Here is an 18,466-nt window from a genome sequence, read left to right on the forward strand (position 1 = left end):
ATAGTGACTATCATTATCATCATTAACATCATCTAAGGTAGGTGCTATCTATTTTATAGGTAAGGAAATGGAGACGTAGAGGATGACATAGATTGTCTGATGTCCCACAGCTCGTGATGAGTGTGGCTGAGATTCTGACCAGTTCAGAAGGGGTGGAGGGGTGGCGAAGGTAGAGAGAACTTTTCAACATACAAACCTGAGACGGGGAATGAGGACTGGACCTGAGAGGAAAGGAAAGTTGGAATCCCTTCCTGTTCACCACTGTGATAAGAGAGTAAGAATTTTAGATGGTAGTCTAAAACAAGCACTTCCTAGCCCTTCCATCAGCAGGAGGGGAGAAAGACTTTATTAAAAGATGGGGAATGGCCTAGCCATGGAGAGGATAGCTTCTCTCTTTCCCAAGCAGGCCATGGAGTGGTTTCCTGCTCAGATTTCCAGAACCAGGTCGGTTTCCCCATCCTGCTATCACACCCACCTCCTCCCCGTGTACTGGACACATCCCACTAATAATAATGCTGAGTCAATACCAACTGACAGTGTGGGGTTTTCCTCGACATGAAAGCCACTGAGTCCACCCTGACATACGCTGAGGTCATCAGGCTGACCCTGAGCAACATGAAGAAGCGGAGGGACGACCTCCACCAGCTGAACCAGTTTCACTGGAGTGAGTGGAATCATTTCAATGCGTACCTGGAGGAGCTGCACAACAACTTCCTCAGGTATTTAAGGGGCCTTCAGGGGAAGAGGCGTGGTTTCAGCATTTGTCTATGGCAACACATCACACTAATTTGTAACTGGGGTCCAGCCCTGTAATGACCCGTGAAGCGCATTCCGCTTCCTTGTGGTCAGAATGTAAACCCCACGATAACAGAGGCCGGATATTTTCATAAAGTTATTTTTTTCCTAACTACAAAAACATTTATGCTCAATGAAAACAAACAAAGAACCTGGAAAAGCACCTACAGGTACACATTGCCAACATTTTTCTATAAATTCTTCCAATCTTTTTTCCTGGACACATACATCTGGATCTCTAAACAAAAGTAGTAATCGTACTGCCAGACGGTTTTTAGACTTCCTCCCCATTAGCAGCATATTATGAACATTTTCCTCTGCCTTCTCCCTCTTCAATATTTTTATTATATTTAGAAACTTTTCAGACCTTTCAGAAAAGTTTAAAGGACAGTGCCATGGACACCATTATGCCCCCACTGCGTTTACCAATTATTCACACTTTGCCACATTTTTCCTTCTCTCTCTAATAATTAGGTCAAATAAAAATTTCCCCAGTTGTGCCCAAAGTACCATTTTTGGTTTTACTTGCTGCTCCAGGATCCATTCAAGGATCCAATACCTGGAGGTGTTGTATTTCGACGTTCTCTCTTTGGTGTCTTTTAGTCTATGATAGTGCCCTGGCCCCCAGCTTTGTTATTATTATTATAATTATTTTTTATGACATGGACTTTCTTGAAAAGCTCAAGCCACGTTCTGGATTTTTCTGATTATTTCTTCGGGGTATCATTTAACTTGTTCCAATTGATCTCATATTTCCTATAAGATGGACATTGGATCTGTACTAGAGGACTGATTAGATTCAGGTTAAGTCTTTTTGCCAAGAATACTTCACAGAGACCTTGTAAATTCCTGTTACACCTCATTAGGAGAAACTTAATGTCGGGTTGCCCCGCTGCTTATTTAAGGTGGCCTCTGCCAGAGCTCTCCATTGTAAGCCTACATTTTTGCCTTTCTAATTAGTCAGCAGTGAATGGTGTGATTCTTTGAGACTGTGAATATGCTATCCCAACAACATTCATCCAGTGGTTTTAACATCCATCCACGGTCTTTGCCTGAATCCGTTGTTACCTTTGGGGCCGCAAAATGGTGATTTTCTACGTCTACTATTCCTCCTGCTTTTATTAGCTGGCTTTTTTTTTTTTTCTTTTTTTGGTAAAAAGGAGCTCACCTTCTTTTTTCACTCTTTGTCTCACATGTCTTCTCTGCCTGCCCCCATAACTCTTTCATGTGGCCACCGTGAAAGAGAAGCTTGAGAAGTATCTGAGAAAGGAGAAGGAGATTTGCATGACTGGATTAGACCAGAACTGGTCACTTTGTTATCCAAAACAAAACTGGATTCAGTTTGCAGGGGAGAAAGGGGGAAATTGCTATTGGCTAGACAGCCATCTATATCTGCCATAATATGAGAGAAAGAAAAATACGAACTCATAGATAAATACTTTGTTATGCAAAGTGATACAATGAAGTTATTTCTAAAATGTGCTGGGACACAGACAAACAACACATACACACACGCTTGTTAAGCACCAGCACAGAAATGCAGTTCGGCCTAAACTTTCATCAAAAGATGATTGATTAAATAAACTATCAAACGTCCGTACTCTGCAGCCAAAAAAATGGTGATGTTGATCTATTTCTATTTTACAAGGAAAGATGGTCACAACATATTAATGGCCCCCAAATCACGTTATAAAATGGTGTGTATAGATAGGCACAGTTGTTTATCCTTATTTTACAGATGTGGAAGCTGAGGTCAAAGGACAGAACCTTAGAGGGCAACTGCATATGTGGGAGAGGATAGAGTATGGGGCAGAGGGAGAAGGAATGACCAGAAGGAAGGAGGAGAGCTTATATATAAAGGCAGACCAACAGAGAATGAAGCTGAGAGAAGAAGGGGAAGTAGTAATTAGCAGTGTGAGTGCCAGACACAGAAACTTGGGGCTGAGACAGGTTTGGTGCTTTGGTAGAGAGAGCAGTCAGACACTAGAACATGGGACATTAAGGGGAAGGTATGAGTCCCCATGTGGGGGTGGGAGGGGGGAGTAACTAGGAGGCAGAGGAACAAAATTCTGAATCAAAAGGCAAGATTGGATGGTAACAGGGCTATTTAAAAATAAGGTGGAAGACTCAAGCCTATATGAAGAGGGAGAGATTGGAGGTGCAGGTGAGGGAGGAGAAGGTCACGGTGGGTTAAGGGAGAGCACACAGGAATTGCTGTTTAGGGTTCTTTGCTTCTGCCTCTGTTACTGTAGTTCATTATGCTGTTTGTTCTGTAGTTCATTGTCCCAGCAAATATTTTCAGCACCTTCTATGCACCAGGCATTTTATTTTGTTTACAAGACATTGTTTTGTAATGTCTGTCTCTTCCAATAGTTGTAACAGTTCTTGAGGGTGGGACCCATGAATGGCAGAGCTACAGCCAGAATATAGGCTTTTTCACTTACTAGCTCTATGATATTTGATCTGTCACATAGGTCATTTAGCTTCAGTTTCTTTGTTGATTTAATGAAGATAGTATTTCCTACTTTGTAGGGTTGTATTGATCAAATAAAATAAGGCATGTAAAGCCTTTTCATAACCAAGCCCACAGTAAATGATTGTATAAATTAGAATTAGATTTGGCTTCCAGTGACAGAAGAGCACAAAATAGTGGCTAAAACAAGATACAAATCTATTTCTCTCATTTAAAAGGAGTCCAGTAGATATGGCAGTTCACAGTGTCAGGGGTCCAAGCTCCTTTTATCTTATTGCTCCATAATCCTCAGCCTCATGTTCCAATATGGCTGCTCAAGCTCCAGCCATCAGGTCCACATTCCAGCCAGTAGGAAGGAAGATGGACTTCCTCCTGGAAGTCACAAATATACCTTCCATTTTCATTCCATTTGCCAGAACTTAGCCCCATAGCCACACCCAGCTGTGGCATTAACAAGGCAAAAATAGTTTAGGGTTAACATTAAATTCATATAGAATATTCAAGATTAAGCCTACAGAGGGAATTCCCTGGTGATCCAGTGGTTAGGACTCCGCTTTCACTGCCAAGGGCCCAGGTTCAATTCCTGGTTGGGGAACTAAGATCCCTCAAGCCACATGGCGTGGCCGGAAAAAAAAACCAACACAAAACAAATTAAGCCTACAGAATATTTATTTGAGAAATATATAAGGAAATCCTTTTTGAATAATGACACCCTTATCAGGTGAATTATAGTAAAGATTTTTTAAGTCAGGAGAAACTTTGTAATTATGTGTTAGCAATTACATTGCCAAATACATCCACTTTTTGTTAGATAAGAAACTCAGCATGGCTTCTATTAATAAAGTGCTCCTCCAAATTTTGTCTCCAGAAAAAACTGGTGGCCTTAAAATACATCCATGTTGTTAGACATCAGGGCAGGGCTACCCTTGGGGAAGTAGGGTATGACTGAGCAGGCGTATGAGGGGGCTTCTAGGGGGCTGGCAACGTTCTGTTTCTTGATCTGGGAGCTGGTTACATGGACGCTCAGCACGTGAAATCTCCTCGAGGTGCACATTTAGAGTTTGTGCACGCTTTGGTGTGTATGTTATACTTCAAGAGACTTTTAAAAAATGGTGACCATCTGCATCCACCGATTTAAAGGACACACAGAGCTCAGAGGACCTTGTCAAGCACTCCAGGGGTGCAACTGACAAATCCAGAATGGGAAATTCTGTAGGACAAATAACCTGGTTTCTTCAGTACATAAAAAGCAAGGAAAATAAAAGAGGGAGGAGGTGCTGTTATTGTTTAGAAGATACTGGAGAGATATATTAATCAAAACATTGTTTGGATCCTGACTTAAATCAACCGCTTGAGATAATTATCTCAATTATGAAATAACTGGGGAAATTTGAACACTGACTTGGTTTTAGATGATATTAAGAAATTCCTTTTATTGGTATACTCCCTTTTTTAAAGACATGATAATAGTTTTGTAGTTATGTTTTGAGAATCATGTCTTAAAGAGGTACATAATGAAGTGTATATGGATGAAATGACATGGTGTCTGGGATGTGCCTTAAAATAACCCTTGGGATGGGAGGCAAAGGAAGTAACAGATGAATCAAGACTGACTTCAGATTGATAACTAATAAAGCAAGGTAATGGGTAAATGATGTTAATTATACAATTTTCTTTACTTTTATAAATGTTTAAATTTTTGAACACTATCTTTTTTTTTTTTTAATGGTGGCCGTAACAAGATCAAAAGGTGACAAATGCCCCTGTGGAATAGTATTGATACTTGTAGGGGGGCTAGGACTCTTTTGGGACATCAATTACCACTTGTTCCCCTAATGTAGCGTATCAGCTGGGAGCACTGCCATTGACCTTGGACAGACCAAAGCTGTAGGAACAGCTCTGTTTCACCCTCAGTATGATTTAGGTCCATCATTTAGCCCATGTGAGGCTTGGATACCTCATCTACAAAACAGGGACACTACTCACAGAGTAGTTGTGTAGGTTAAAGGAGATGTCGAGCTTAGTGCCTGGCTCACAGGAAGTGCTCAGAAAATGACGGCTATTAGAGGTAATATGTGTGACCCCCCACACCATGAAGAGTGCAGGGGCCAAAACAGCACTGGGCCTTGGAGTTGGAAAGTTTGCCACTGGGGAGGCCTAGCGAGCGGTCTCCCTTAGAAAAGGCGATCCAGCAGCTGTTTTGCTGGGGTCTCTGCTCTAGGTGGAGGAAGAGCCTAGCTGGCACATGCAGATGGAGCTGTACAATGAAGGAGCGGGGTCAGTTGCTGCTGCAGAACTTAGTTTCCTTGTGAGTCCAGAGCCCTGATCCTTAAACTTGTATGGGGGCAAAGCACCCGCAATTCAAAATGCCCTTTGCAGAGTTTTATGAAACGTTTCAACATATGATTCTCTCATACAAGCTAAAGATGCTTCCACTAGTGGAAAGTAGGAGCCTAAGACATGTATAGACTTCAACAAATCAAGAGATGACAATATAGAAAATATTATCAAGGAATTACGACCAAGTTTTCCTGTTAGAAAATGTCATCACAGCAAGGACAAATGCAGGTCGCTGCTTGTTCTTTGTCTCTCCACTGCAAGCAGACGCAGGCTTCAAAAGGTTAAGAAAAAGTTGTGGCAGAAGATGCCAAAAATGAGAATTTTGTGTCAACACAATTTTTTCCTTTGACTTGGGGAAAGACCCTCACTGTTGGAATAACCACTGGTTTAGGCCAAGTTCAACACTGGTTTCTTAACACCAGTCTTTCTACATCTATTCTGCAGCAGCAGAGAAGTATATGACAGCATCTTAATTCACTTGAATGTATATTTGTTGTTTTTTGGCTGCCTTGAGTGTCCATAACCTGCTTCTTCATCGAGTGGAGGTCCACTCATATTTCACACATCAGCTGGTATATTTTCCAGCTCAGCATTTCCGTTGAGTACCCCAAACGTATCTGAACGTGCTCCACTGAAAACCTTCTCCTATAATAACAGCAGCAGCAGCAGCAACATTAATTGAGCACTTCCTATGTACCAGGCACTGTGCTAATCGCTTGACCTATGGTAAGTGAATTAATCCTCACCACTACCGTAGGTTCTATTACATTACCATGTTGAGATGAGTACACTGGCAAGGAGAGGTTAAGTAACTTGCCCAAGAACACACAGCAAATGGCAGAGCCCCAAATTGAATTCAGCCTGCCCTCAAGCTCATGCTTCAGCTTTCTCTCAGGTCGTTGGTTTTCCTCACCTGTCTTCCTAATTTGAGTATGATCCATTGAGTCAGGGACCACATCTTATTCCCCTGTGTCCCCCAGGGCTATATGACTCCCAGCACATAGCAGGGGCTCAGTGACTGAGTTGCTGCGGCGCAGTCAGCTTTCTGCTTCAGTCAGTTGCTCCTGACAGATGTAATGAATGAATTGGTAAATATTTGCCTCTCTTTTCATGTGAAAATAGAGTGAAACGATAACGCTGACTCTTTAGTCTTTTTCCATGTGTCTTTGTGATTTTCCCCACAGGGAGATGAAGAATATTGATCAAAGAGCAAAAGACAAAAAACAGGCGAACCACATGTTCATCCAGCCTTCAACCTTCATTGAGGACTCCCCTGAAAAGAAATCTAGAAGAAGCCATCAGAGGGAGATTGCGTTTCTTTTGAGGTTTGTTTGAACGAAGACCATGGGAAAAGTAGAAATGTGAACACTTTAGGAATTCTTAATACGTGGAAAAGTATACATAAAAGTCCACTCGCTTTTATGTGTTAGTCACTCAACTCTCACTTTATTTTTATTATTATTAATGGCAGTAGTAAGAGCTACCAATGACTTTGTGCTTCCTCTATGCCAAGCATTTTTACTTTACAAAGTGTATTATGAGTCAGAGCTCATAGGTTGCAAGTGCCAGGAACCCAGCTCAAACCAGCTTGAGTGGAAGGAACATCTCGTGGCTTCAGTAACTGGGAAGAGGCCACATTCAGGCTGGCTGCAGCCACGATGGACTTAAGGGCTCAATGATATTTTCAGATTCTCTCCCTTTCTTTCTTGACCCTCTTTGCCTCTGTGTGCTGGCTTGCTTTTCAAGCTGCCCCTGCCCTCAAAGAAAGAAAGAGGGCCAAGAACAGCCCCAACCCTATATCCTTATAAGTGCATGACCTAAAAGGAAGAGAGACACCCTCTCCCAGCCTCCATAAACCAAGCCTCAATAAAAGTCTCTGATGGTGTTGCCAAAAGCTCAGCCTCTGTACACTGGTGCCAAACTGAATCTCTGAGACAGTGTTGGGTAAAGTAGAAAATAAGAGATTTACTGCTTTGTCAGGCAAAGGAGGACACAGAGGGCTCCTGCCCTCGAAACTGTGTGTCCCAACCCGGGAGGATTTGATGAGGAGTTTTATAGCAGTAGTTCAAGGGCAGGGTTGCTGACAAGATTAGGGTGTGTGCAGGGCCTGCACTCCCTTAGTCTCATCTCAGGTCTCCTAATCTTGATGAGCTTCTCTGGTCCCTTTAATCTTGCCTCAGGTGGTTTCTTGTCTGCTCTTCTGACCTTTGGAACTCAGGGAAAGTCATGGAGGCTGGAGTCTTGCCTACAAGAAAGAAGGGACAAAAAGGCTTTTGTGTCCAGGAGCCCCACAGGGCCCTTCTCGGTTTCAATGGCTCTGCTTGGTTCATGGTTCCACACATCCCTTCTGAACCAACACTGTGTTCAGGAAGAAGCAGTGCTATTACTAGCCAGACCTGACCGTCCCTGCAGCCTGAGAGAACAAGGCAAAGTCAGTGACATGGGGTAGAATTGGTGAGATGCCATCAGACAAAAACAACATGTGCAGTTTATTTGTATCTCAACAAAACCCCATTAGATAGCATAACACCCATTTTACTGAATAGAAAACTGAGGGTACAGAGAAGCCAAGTGAACATTGACTGAAGACCTACTATGCCAGGCACTAAGGATACAAAGAAATAAATAAGTTAAAGTTCTTGCCCTCAAGGGCTCATAGTATAGAAGAAGGAAAAAGACATGGAAATAGATAACATGCAACAAATTGCATAGCTCCTGAGAGAGGACTTCAAAAGAGAACAGAGTAGGGAGCAGTCAGTTCTTTATATTTGCTAGGCAAGGGGGGAGGGGAAGAATGGGCTGGAACTCTAGGCAGAGAGATGTTCAAGCCAATTTGCAGAGCTAAAAGTTACCAGACTGCAGTTGGGTCTGGCTGATTAGAGAGTGAGGGAGAGTTGAGGCAATGAAGGGCATCAGAGGGTCTCACATGCCACCTTCTAGATTCTACCATCCTGTAGTGCATAGGCATCCAAGAGTCTACAGAAATTATAATTTTCAATTCTGGAATTTACATCCATTATTCTAAATAACATGCTTACATATGCATTTCTTGATTTCCTTTTAGACGTTATCTGTTGATAAGGTTTTCCAGATTGTTAAAAGCTATCAAAAACCAAGCAGCATCATTTTCCATATTCTCAAATGTACCATATATATTCTATGTATATCATATTAATATATTCTGTTAGGTAACGTGATCATAACCAGGACAGATGCAGTTAGCTGCTTGTCCTTTTTCTCTCCATTGCAAGCAGATGTAGACTCCTAAGGTTAAGAAAAAGTTGTGGCAGAAGATCCTGAAAATGAGAATATATTCTGATAATTTCTTCTTCATTTTTTTAATCTTGGAGTTCTCCTTCTCAGGCCCTCATCCTCCTCCAGTCTGGACTGGTGTGCTCAAGGTCTGCTCTCAGTTATCCTTTTGGGGCTTCTTTTCACCATTATCCTAGGGCTTCCCTTAGTCAACTTCACTTTGTTGGAGTCTCCCAGGTCACATGTCTTTCTCTTTCTTGTTTACTTATTTTGCTGGAGCACATCTTCTAGTAACTCTCAAGGGAAAGGTACGTAGAAAGTTTTTTTAGTCTTTACATGTCCAAAATGACTTTGCTCTTGATTAATATTTGACAAATGTTTTGCTGGGAATAAAATTCAAAGTCAATATTCCACAGGAATTTGAAAACATTTTTTTTCCTACTTTCTAGTTTGGCTGTTGAAAAATTTGATGCCGTTCTGATTCCTATGGTCTTGTATGTCACCTCCACCCTCCCCACCCCCAACCCCCGTGGGAGTTTTTAAGATATTGTCTTTCTCCCTATTATTCTGATGTTTCACAATCATGTGCCTTGGTATGACTCTTTTTCTTAATATGTTTCATTGGGATTGGGAAGCCTTCTCAAACTGGAGAGTAGTGTCCTTCAATTCTGAGAATTTTTCTTTTATTATTTCTTTGGTAATTTTCTTCCCATTATTTTCTTAGCTCTGTTTTTCTGGAGCTGTTATACTCAGTTGTTATACCTCCTGGACTGATTCTCTAATTTTCTTATTTTTATTCTCCTCTTGGCATCTGTGTGAATTTCTGTCCTACTTTCGAGAGGAGTCTCTACATTTTATCCTCCAATGACTCCTTTTAATTTTTAGAATTCTACTGTAGTATTAATTTCCTAGAGTGAGGTCTTATATTTTGGTTGTTTCTTTCTCATAGCATTCTATACTTTTTCATGGGTGCAATATTTTCATCTATTACTGAGAACATTAATCTTTATTTTTAAAGTTTCTGACCCCCATATTATTTCTGTGGGTTCCTTTTCTTGGGTACCTTTTTACATTTTTTGACTGTTTTCTTGTTTTGAACTCTCACCTTTGAACTCTCATCATTTATTTGGCTGCGCTGGGTCTTAGTTGCGGCACGTGGGAATCTTTTTTTTTTTTTTTTAGTTGCGGCATGCGGGATCTTTAATTGTGGCATGAGAACTCTTAGTTTTAGGTTCACTCTTAGTTGCAGCATGTGGGATCTAGTTCCCTGACCAGGGATGGAACCTCGGCCCCCTGCACTGGGAGCGCAGTCTTAGCCAATGGACTACCAGGGAAGTCCCCTGGGCTGTCTTTAGATTTAGGGGTGAAGCTCTAAAAAGCTGACAGTGGAAGTTGGTATCAGTGGTCATGACTTCTCAGTTGGTTGGCTCTCTTTTTTTTCATGATCAGGAAGCAAGCCAGCTTTCTCATTTGAGAGACTCTCCAATATCAGCCATTCAGTTTCTTAGGAGAAGAATCCTCCAATCATTTGCCTGTGGGACATATGCCCGGCTAATGGCATTCTGGAAACAGAGGAAAGGAAAGGGGGGTAAAGATCCTGCATTTGGTAGGGCCAACTTCCGCTTAACTATTTTTATTTTCTACTAATCTACTATGCCCAAGACTGTAGCCTCTTTAATTTCCCCAGAAAGAAAAACAAAAGCACAAGAAAAACTTCCAATTTTCATTTGACTCTCAGAACAATTCTTTGATGTAATATATAAATTAGGATTTTATTTAGTCATATATAACAGAAAAATTAGAAATAACAATGGCCCAAAGGTTGATTCTCACATATAAAAGAAGTCTGAAGGTAGATGATATAGCCTGATACGGTGTTTCACGGGCTTCAGGGAGCCAGGCTCCACCATCCTAGCCCTTGGTATCCTTCCTCTGGGACTTCCGTGTTCCACCAAGACGGAAGTTGCTGGAGTTCCAGGCAACCTGTCTGTTTTCCAGACCAGATACTATAAGAAGGAAGGGAAGAAGGGGGCTAATGTCATTCTCAATCTCTGTCTCTCGGTCCCTCTCTCTCTCTTTCTTTAAATGTATTTTTAGAGGAGTTTTAGGTTCACAGGAAAATTAAGAGTAAGGTACAGATGTTTCCCATGCACTCTTGCCCCACCACATTGCAGAGCCACCCCCATTATGGACTTTCCCCACCAGAGTGGTATACTTGTTACAACTGATGAACCCACAGTGACACATCATAATCACTCAAAGTCCATAATTTATGTTAGAGTTCACCCTTGGTGTTATACATCCTATGAGTTAAGACAAATGTATAATGACATGTATCTATCATTATAGTATCATACAGAGTATTTTCACTGCCCTAAAAATCCTCTGTGCTACTCTTATTCATCCCTCCCTTCATCAAAACCCTGACAACCACTGATCTGTTTATTGTCTCCATAGTTTTGCCTTTTCCAGAATATCATATAGATGGAATCATACAGAATACAGCCTTTTCAGATTGGCTTCTTTCACTTGGTAATATGCATTTTAGGTTCCTCCATGTCCTTTCATAGCTTGGTAGCCCATTTCTTTTTAGGACTAAATAATATTACATTATCTGGAGGTACCATAGTTTATCTGTTCACCTACTGAAGGATGTCTTGGTTGCTTCCAAGTTTTGGCGAGTATGAATAAAGCTGCTATAAATATTCATGTGCAGGGTTTTGTGTGGATGTAAGTTTTCAACTCTTTGGGTAGATACTAACGAGTGTGATTGCTGGATCCTTTGGTAAGAGTGTGTTTAGTTTTGTAAGAAACTATCAAACTGTCTTCTAAAGTGGATGTACCATTTTGCATTCCCACCAGCAATGAATGAGAGTTCCTCTTGCTCCACATTTAGTGTTGTCAGTGTTCTGGATTTTGGCCATAGTAGGTGTGTAGTGGTATCTCACTGTTGTTTTAATTTGCATTTCCATGATGACGTGATGTGGAGCATGTTTTCATACGCTTATTTGCAGTCTGTATATCTTCTTTGGTGAGGTATCTGTTAAGACCTTTGGGGGCTTCTCATTGTGGTGGCTTCTCTTGTTGCGGAGCACGGGCTATAGGCGCTCAGGCTTCAGTAGTCACAGCACGCAGGCTTCAGTAGTTCCGGCACGTGGGCTCCGTAGTTGTGGCACGTGGGCTCAGTAGTTGTGACTCTTGGGCTCCAGAGCGCAGCCTCAGCAGTTGTGGCTCACAGGCTTAGTTGCTCCGCAGCATGTGGGATCTTCCCAGACCAGGGATTGAACCCGTATCCCCTGCATTGGCAGGTGGATTCTTAACCACTGCGCTACCAGGGAAGTCCCTTTGGCCCATTTTTAAATCAAGTTTTTTATTTTCTTATCACTGAGTTTTAAGAGTTATTTGTATATTTTGGAAAACAATCTTTTATCAAGTGTGTCTTTTGCAAATATTTCCTTCCAGTTCATGGCTTGTCTTCTCATTCTCTTCACATTATCTTTTGCAGACCAGAAGTTTTTAATTTTAATAAGGTCCAGTTTATCAATTCTTTCTTTCATGCATCAAGCCTTTGATGTTATATCTAAAAGGTCATCACCAACCCCAAGGTCATTTAGATTTTCTCCTATGTTACCTTCTAGGAGTTTTATAGTTTTGCTTTTTTTTTTTTTTTTTTTGAGTTTTGCTCAAAATGTGTATGCTCCATTTTTGAGTTAATTTTTATGAAAGATGTAAGGTCTCTGTCTAGATTCTTTTTTTTTTTTTTTGCACGTGTATGTCCAGTTGTTTTAGCACCTTTTGTTGAGAAGACTGTCTTTGCTCCATTGTATTGCCTTTGCCCCTTTGTCAAAGATCAGTTGATTATGCTTATATGGGTCTCTTTTTGGACTCCCTATTCTGTTCCATTGATCTCTTTGTCTGTCCTTTCACTGATATCACACTGTTTTAATTACTGTAGCTTTATAGTAATTCTTAAAGTCAGATAGTGTCAGTTCACCAGTGTTGTTTTTCCCCTTCAATATTGTGTTGTCTGTGCTAGGTCTTTTACCTATCCATATAAACTTTACAAATCAGTTTGTCGATATCCACAAAATAACTTGATGGGATTTTGATTAGGGCTGCATTGAATCTACAGATCGAGTTGGGAAGAACTGACATCTTAACAATATTGTCTTTCTATCCATGAACTTGGAATATCTCTCCACTTATTTAGTTCTTATTGATTTCTTTCATCAGAGCTTTAGTAATTCTCCTCATACAGATCTTATACATATTTTGTTAGATTTATACCTAAGTGTTTCATTTTTGGGGTATTAATGTAAATGGTATTGTATTTTTAATTTCAAATTCCACTTGCTCATTGCTGATATATATCAATAGGAAAGAGACTGACTTTTTAAATTTTTATTTTATTTTTATTTTTTGGGGTGCCGCACCGCACAGCTTTGGGATCTTAGTTCCCCGACCAGGGATTGAACCTAGGCCTTCGACAGTGAAAGCACGGACTGCCAGGGAATTCCCACGATTGACATTTTTTTTTTTTGCGGTACGCGGGCCTCTCACTGTTGTGGCCTCTCCCGTTGCGGAGCACAGGCTCCGGAGGCACAGGCTCAGCGGCCATGGCTCACGGGCCCAGCCACTCTGCGGCATGTGGGATCTTCCCGGACCGGGGCACGAACCCGTGTCCCCCACATCGGCAGGCGGACTCTCAACCACTGCGCCACCAGGGAAGCCCACGACTGACTTTTTTATATTAACTTTGTATCCTGCAAGTATGCCATAATCACTTACTAGTTCCAGGAAGTTTTTCGTCAATTCTTTTGGATTTTCTACATAGATGATCATGTCGTCTGTGAACAAAGACAGTTTTATTTCTTCCTTCTCAATCTGTATACGTTTTACTGTATTGTATTGTATTTTTGCATTAGCTAGAACTTCCAGTACAGTGTTGAAAATCAGTGGTGAGAGGGGCATGATTGCCTTGTTCCTGATCTTAGTGGGAAAGCTTCAAGTTTCTCACCATTAAGTATGATGTTAGCTGAATATTTTTGTAGATATTCTTTATCAAGTTGCAATAGTTCCCCCTATTCCTAGTTTGCTGAGTTTTTATCATGAATGGGTATTGGATTTTTATAGTGCTTTTTCTGCATCTATTGATATGATCATGTGATTTTTCTTCTTTAGCCTGTTGATGTGTCAGATTATATTAATTGATTTTTAAATGCTGAACTGGCCTTGCATACGTGGGACAAATTTCACTTGGTCACAGTGTATAATTTTTTTTTTTTTTTTTTTGCGGTACGCGGGCCTCTCACTGTTGTGGCCTCTCCCGTTGCGGAGCACAGGCTCCGGACGCGCAGGCTCAGCGGCCATGGCTCACGGGCCCAGCCGCTCCGCGGCATGTGGGATCTTCCCGGACCGGGGCATGAAACCTGTGTCCCCTGCATCGGCAGGCGGACTCTCAACCACTGCGCCACCAGGGAAGCCCTAGTGTATAAAAAATTATTTTTATACATTGTTGGATTGACTGGCTTATATTTTGTTGAGGATGTTTGCATCTATGTTCATGAGAGATATTGGTCTATAGTTTTCTTTTCCTGTAACATCTTTGTCTGGTTTTGGTATTAGGGTAATTCTTGACTGGTAGAATGAGTTAAGAAGTATTCCCTCTGCTTCTATCCTCTGAAAGAGATTGTAGATAGGTATAATTTCTTCCTTAAATGTTTGATAGAATTCACCAGGGAATCCATCTGAGCCTGCTACTTTCTGTTTCTGAAGGTTATTAATTTTTTATTCAATTTATTTAATATATATATAGTTCTATTCATATGGTCTATATCTTCTTGTGTGACTATTGGCATATTGTGTCTTTCAAGGAATTAGTCCAGGAATTCCCTGGCAGTCCAGTGATTAGGACTCAGTGCTTTCAGTGCCAGGGCCCGTGTTCAATCCCTGGACGGGGAACTAAGATCCTGCAAACCACACAGTGAGGCTGGAAAAAAAAAGGAACTGGTCCATTTCATGGACCAGTTGTTTATAGTACTGCTTTATTATCTTTTTAATGTTCATGATTCTGATATTAGTAATTTGTGTCCTCTCTCTTGTTTTCTTAATTAGCCAGGCTAGAGGCTTATCAGTTTTATTGATAGTTTCAAAGAACCAGATTTTGGTTTTGTTGATTTTCTCTACTGATTTCCTGTTTTCAAGTTCATTGACTTCTGCTCTAATTTTTATTATTTCTTTTCTTTTGCTTACTTTGAATTTAATTTGTTCTTTTTCTGGTTTCCTAAGGTGGGAACTTTAGATGATTGATTTCAGATCTTTCTTCTTTTCTAATATATGCATATAATGCTATAATTTTCCCTCTAAGCACTGCTTTCAGCACACTCAGCAACCACATTCTCTTTCAAGGAGCATTTCCAGAATCCCACAAGTTTTGATAAGTTGTATTCTCATTTTCATTTAGTTCAAAATATTTTTAAATTTCTCTTGAAATTTCTTCTTTGACCTATGTGTTATTTAGTAGTATGCTGTTTAATCTCCAAGTATTTGGGGATTTTCCAGCTCTATCTCTGTTACTGATTTTCTAGTTTGATTCCATTTTGGTCTGAGAGCAGGCATAATGTGATTTCTCTTATTTTAAATCTGTTAAGGTATATTTTTTGGCCCAGAATTTGGTCTGTCTTGGGGAATGTTACATGTGAGCTTGTGGAGAATGTGTATTCTGCTGTTTTGGGGTGATGTAGTCTACAGATGTCAATTACATCCATTTGATTGTTGGTATTGTTGAGTTCAACTATGTCATTGCTGACTTTCTGCCAGCTGGATCTGTCCATTTCTGATTAGAGGGGTGTTGAGGTCTCTAACGATGATAGTGGAGTCATCTATTTGTCCTTGTTATTCAATTACTTTTTGCCTTATGTAGTTTGATGCTCTTTTGTTAGGATCATACACGTTAAGAATTGTTATGTCTTTTTGGAGAACTGACCCCTTTATCGTTATATAATGCCCTTCCTTATCCCTGATAACTTTTCTTGCTTTCGAGGCTGCTCTGTCTGAAATCAGCATAGCTACTCTTGCTTTCTTCTGATCAGTGTTAGCACAGTATATTTTTCTGCATTCATTTACTTTTAATCTATAACCACATTCTCTTTTAAGGAGCACTTACAGAAGTCCCAAACAACATTTCCACTTATGTCTCATTGCTAGAATGTGACTACATGGCTACAGCAATTTCGTTCTTTCTTTTTTTTTTTTTTTTTTTTTTTGGTACGCGGGCCTCTCACCGCTGTGGCCTCTCCCGTCGCGGAGCACAGGCTCCGGACGCGCAGGCTCAGCGGCCATGGCTCACAGGCGCAGCCGCTCCGCGGCATGTGGGATCTTCCCGGACCGGGGCACGAACCCGCGTTCCCTGCATTGGCAGGCGGACTCTCAACCACTGCGCCACCAGGGAAGCCCAATTTCTTTCTTTTTAATAAAATATTGTTTTAAAAACATTTAAAATGTTCTTTTATTAAAATAATAATTATTAATATTTATAATTATGATATAATTGTAAATATTATAATTAATATTTATAATATTAATGAGGTACAATTTCCCGTAAGATTTGCCCACTTTAAGGGTACAAAATTCAATGACTTTTAGTAAATTTACAGAGATTTGCAACAATTACTACAATCTAGCTTTAGAATTTTTTATCACCCCAGAAAGTTCCCTCATGCCCATGTGTAGTCAATTCCTATTACCCTCTCCCTTTTTAATAACCTGCCTGGAAATACCATATAACAGTACCAGTTTATTTCAAGGGCCAGATATTAGTCACATGGTGATGTTAGTTTCAAAGGAGGCTGGGAAATGTGTGACGGGTTTTTTTTTTAAATCTGGCTCCATTGCTAAAGTAAAAGGGGAGAGTGGATGATGGGTTGTTAACTAACCATCTGTATCACAGATAGATGGTGTTATACTCTCCATTTCAGAGATGAAGAAACCAAAGCTTAATGAGTTAAGAAATTTAGCCAAGGAAAACTTTCAGTCTTAAACCTTCTAGTCGAAATTTTCCTTCAAACCAGAAAAAGACCACATTTTTTTTATACTAGGAGTTTAGCTTGAGGCCCACCTGTTTGAGCCATGGAATACTATAAGTTCAATGGTCACTCATTAGCAGTCTTTCTGATATCCATATTAGATTCTCAGAAATACAAAAAGCCAACTATTTTAATTCACCAATATTATTGTCATTCCCTCAGACTTGACTATCCTTCAACTACTTCTTTTTTTTAATTGAAGTATAGTTGATTTACAATGTTGTGTTAATTTTTGTTGTACAGCAAAGTGATTCAGTTATACATAAATATACATTCTTTTTTATATTCTTTTCCATTATGGTTTATCTTGGGATATTGAATGTAATTCCCTGTCCTATACAGTAGGACCTTGTTGTTTACCCATTTTATATAATAGTTTGCATTTGCTAACCCCAAACTCCCAGTCTGTCCCTCCCCTACCCTTTCGACTACTTCTTAATCTAGCTAACCCCTCACTAACCCTTAAAACCCAGTTCAGGCATCACCTCCAGGAAGTCTTCCCTGACTTGCCTTCTCAGGGTATTGTCTTGTGCTTTCCTGATCACATGCCACAGAACATAGCCTACTCTAGTTATAAATTTGCTTGTCCATCTCCCTAGATTGAGGTTTGTCCTTAAGGTCAGGAATACTGCCCTAGATGACCTTTTTTTCCCAGGGCCTAGTGCAGGGCCTGGCACCCAACAGGTCCTCAGTCAATACTTAGAAGATGAATGAGGGAGTCGTTGCAGTGTGTTCAGCACTCTGAACACACTGAACACACTCTGAACTGAATAACTCTTCAGTTATTTGCTATTGCCAATGTTACTGACTGTTTTGTAAACTTTTTCTTTCAATACCTATCAAGATTCTACTGAAACCTTTGAAGAAATCGCACTGAATTTTTGAGCCAATTTTTGTTGATGTCTTTTTTGTTTCCCCCACAGGAAGGAAAAAGAGGAGAGGGAAAGCGAATGGAAACAGAAGTTGAACTACTCTTCCTTCTCACCATCAAGCCCTGATGAATTCCATTCCCTGGAACTAGGAAGTCCCTACAAAATCTCTGATATTTCTGCTACCAGGTAGAACAACAACAGGAGAAAAAGAAAATTGTGGCCAAACGCTGAGAAATAGAAATAACTATTCCCAGGATAGGGGAAGGATTCCACTATAGTTTTTCCTAGGCTGAGTGAAAAGCAGGAGTGGGGAGATTTTTGCTTAGGTCACTACTTTTAGTCGTGCTAACAATATTAAATTATAATATAATAATCATGGCTACCATTAACTAACTGTTCACTCTGTACCAAGCACTAAGGTAAACACTATACAAACATGACCTCATTTTAACCTTCATAACAGTCCTATGAGGTAGAGATTATCCAGTGCATTTTATACAGCAACAAGCCCAGATTTGGAGAGGTTTCAAAAGTTCCCTGCAGCAGACCCTGGGTAAATAACAGTAGACACAGTCCCTATTCTCAAGGGGCTCACAGTCTGATAGAGAGAAGGCAGATATATCAACAAATAAATACCATAAGTTCCAGAA

At 40.5% G+C, this 18,466-nt stretch overlaps 1 protein-coding gene across 1 annotated transcript in view; it reads left to right on the top strand.

Annotated features, from left to right (window-relative positions):
- FAM227A (family with sequence similarity 227 member A) overlaps positions 1–18,006 on the top strand; it is a 60,264-nt gene extending 42,258 nt beyond the window's left edge. The window contains 4 exon segments of the mRNA XM_060306193.1: positions 567–719; positions 6,793–6,919; positions 6,922–6,995; positions 17,868–18,006. Coding sequence (XP_060162176.1) covers positions 567–719; positions 6,793–6,919; positions 6,922–6,995; positions 17,868–18,006 — 493 coding nt within the window.
- Positions 18,007–18,466: the final 460 nt, after the last annotated feature.

Source organism: Globicephala melas, chromosome 10 (genome assembly GCF_963455315.2).
Source record: "Globicephala melas chromosome 10, mGloMel1.2, whole genome shotgun sequence".
NCBI lineage: Eukaryota > Metazoa > Chordata > Mammalia > Artiodactyla > Delphinidae > Globicephala > Globicephala melas.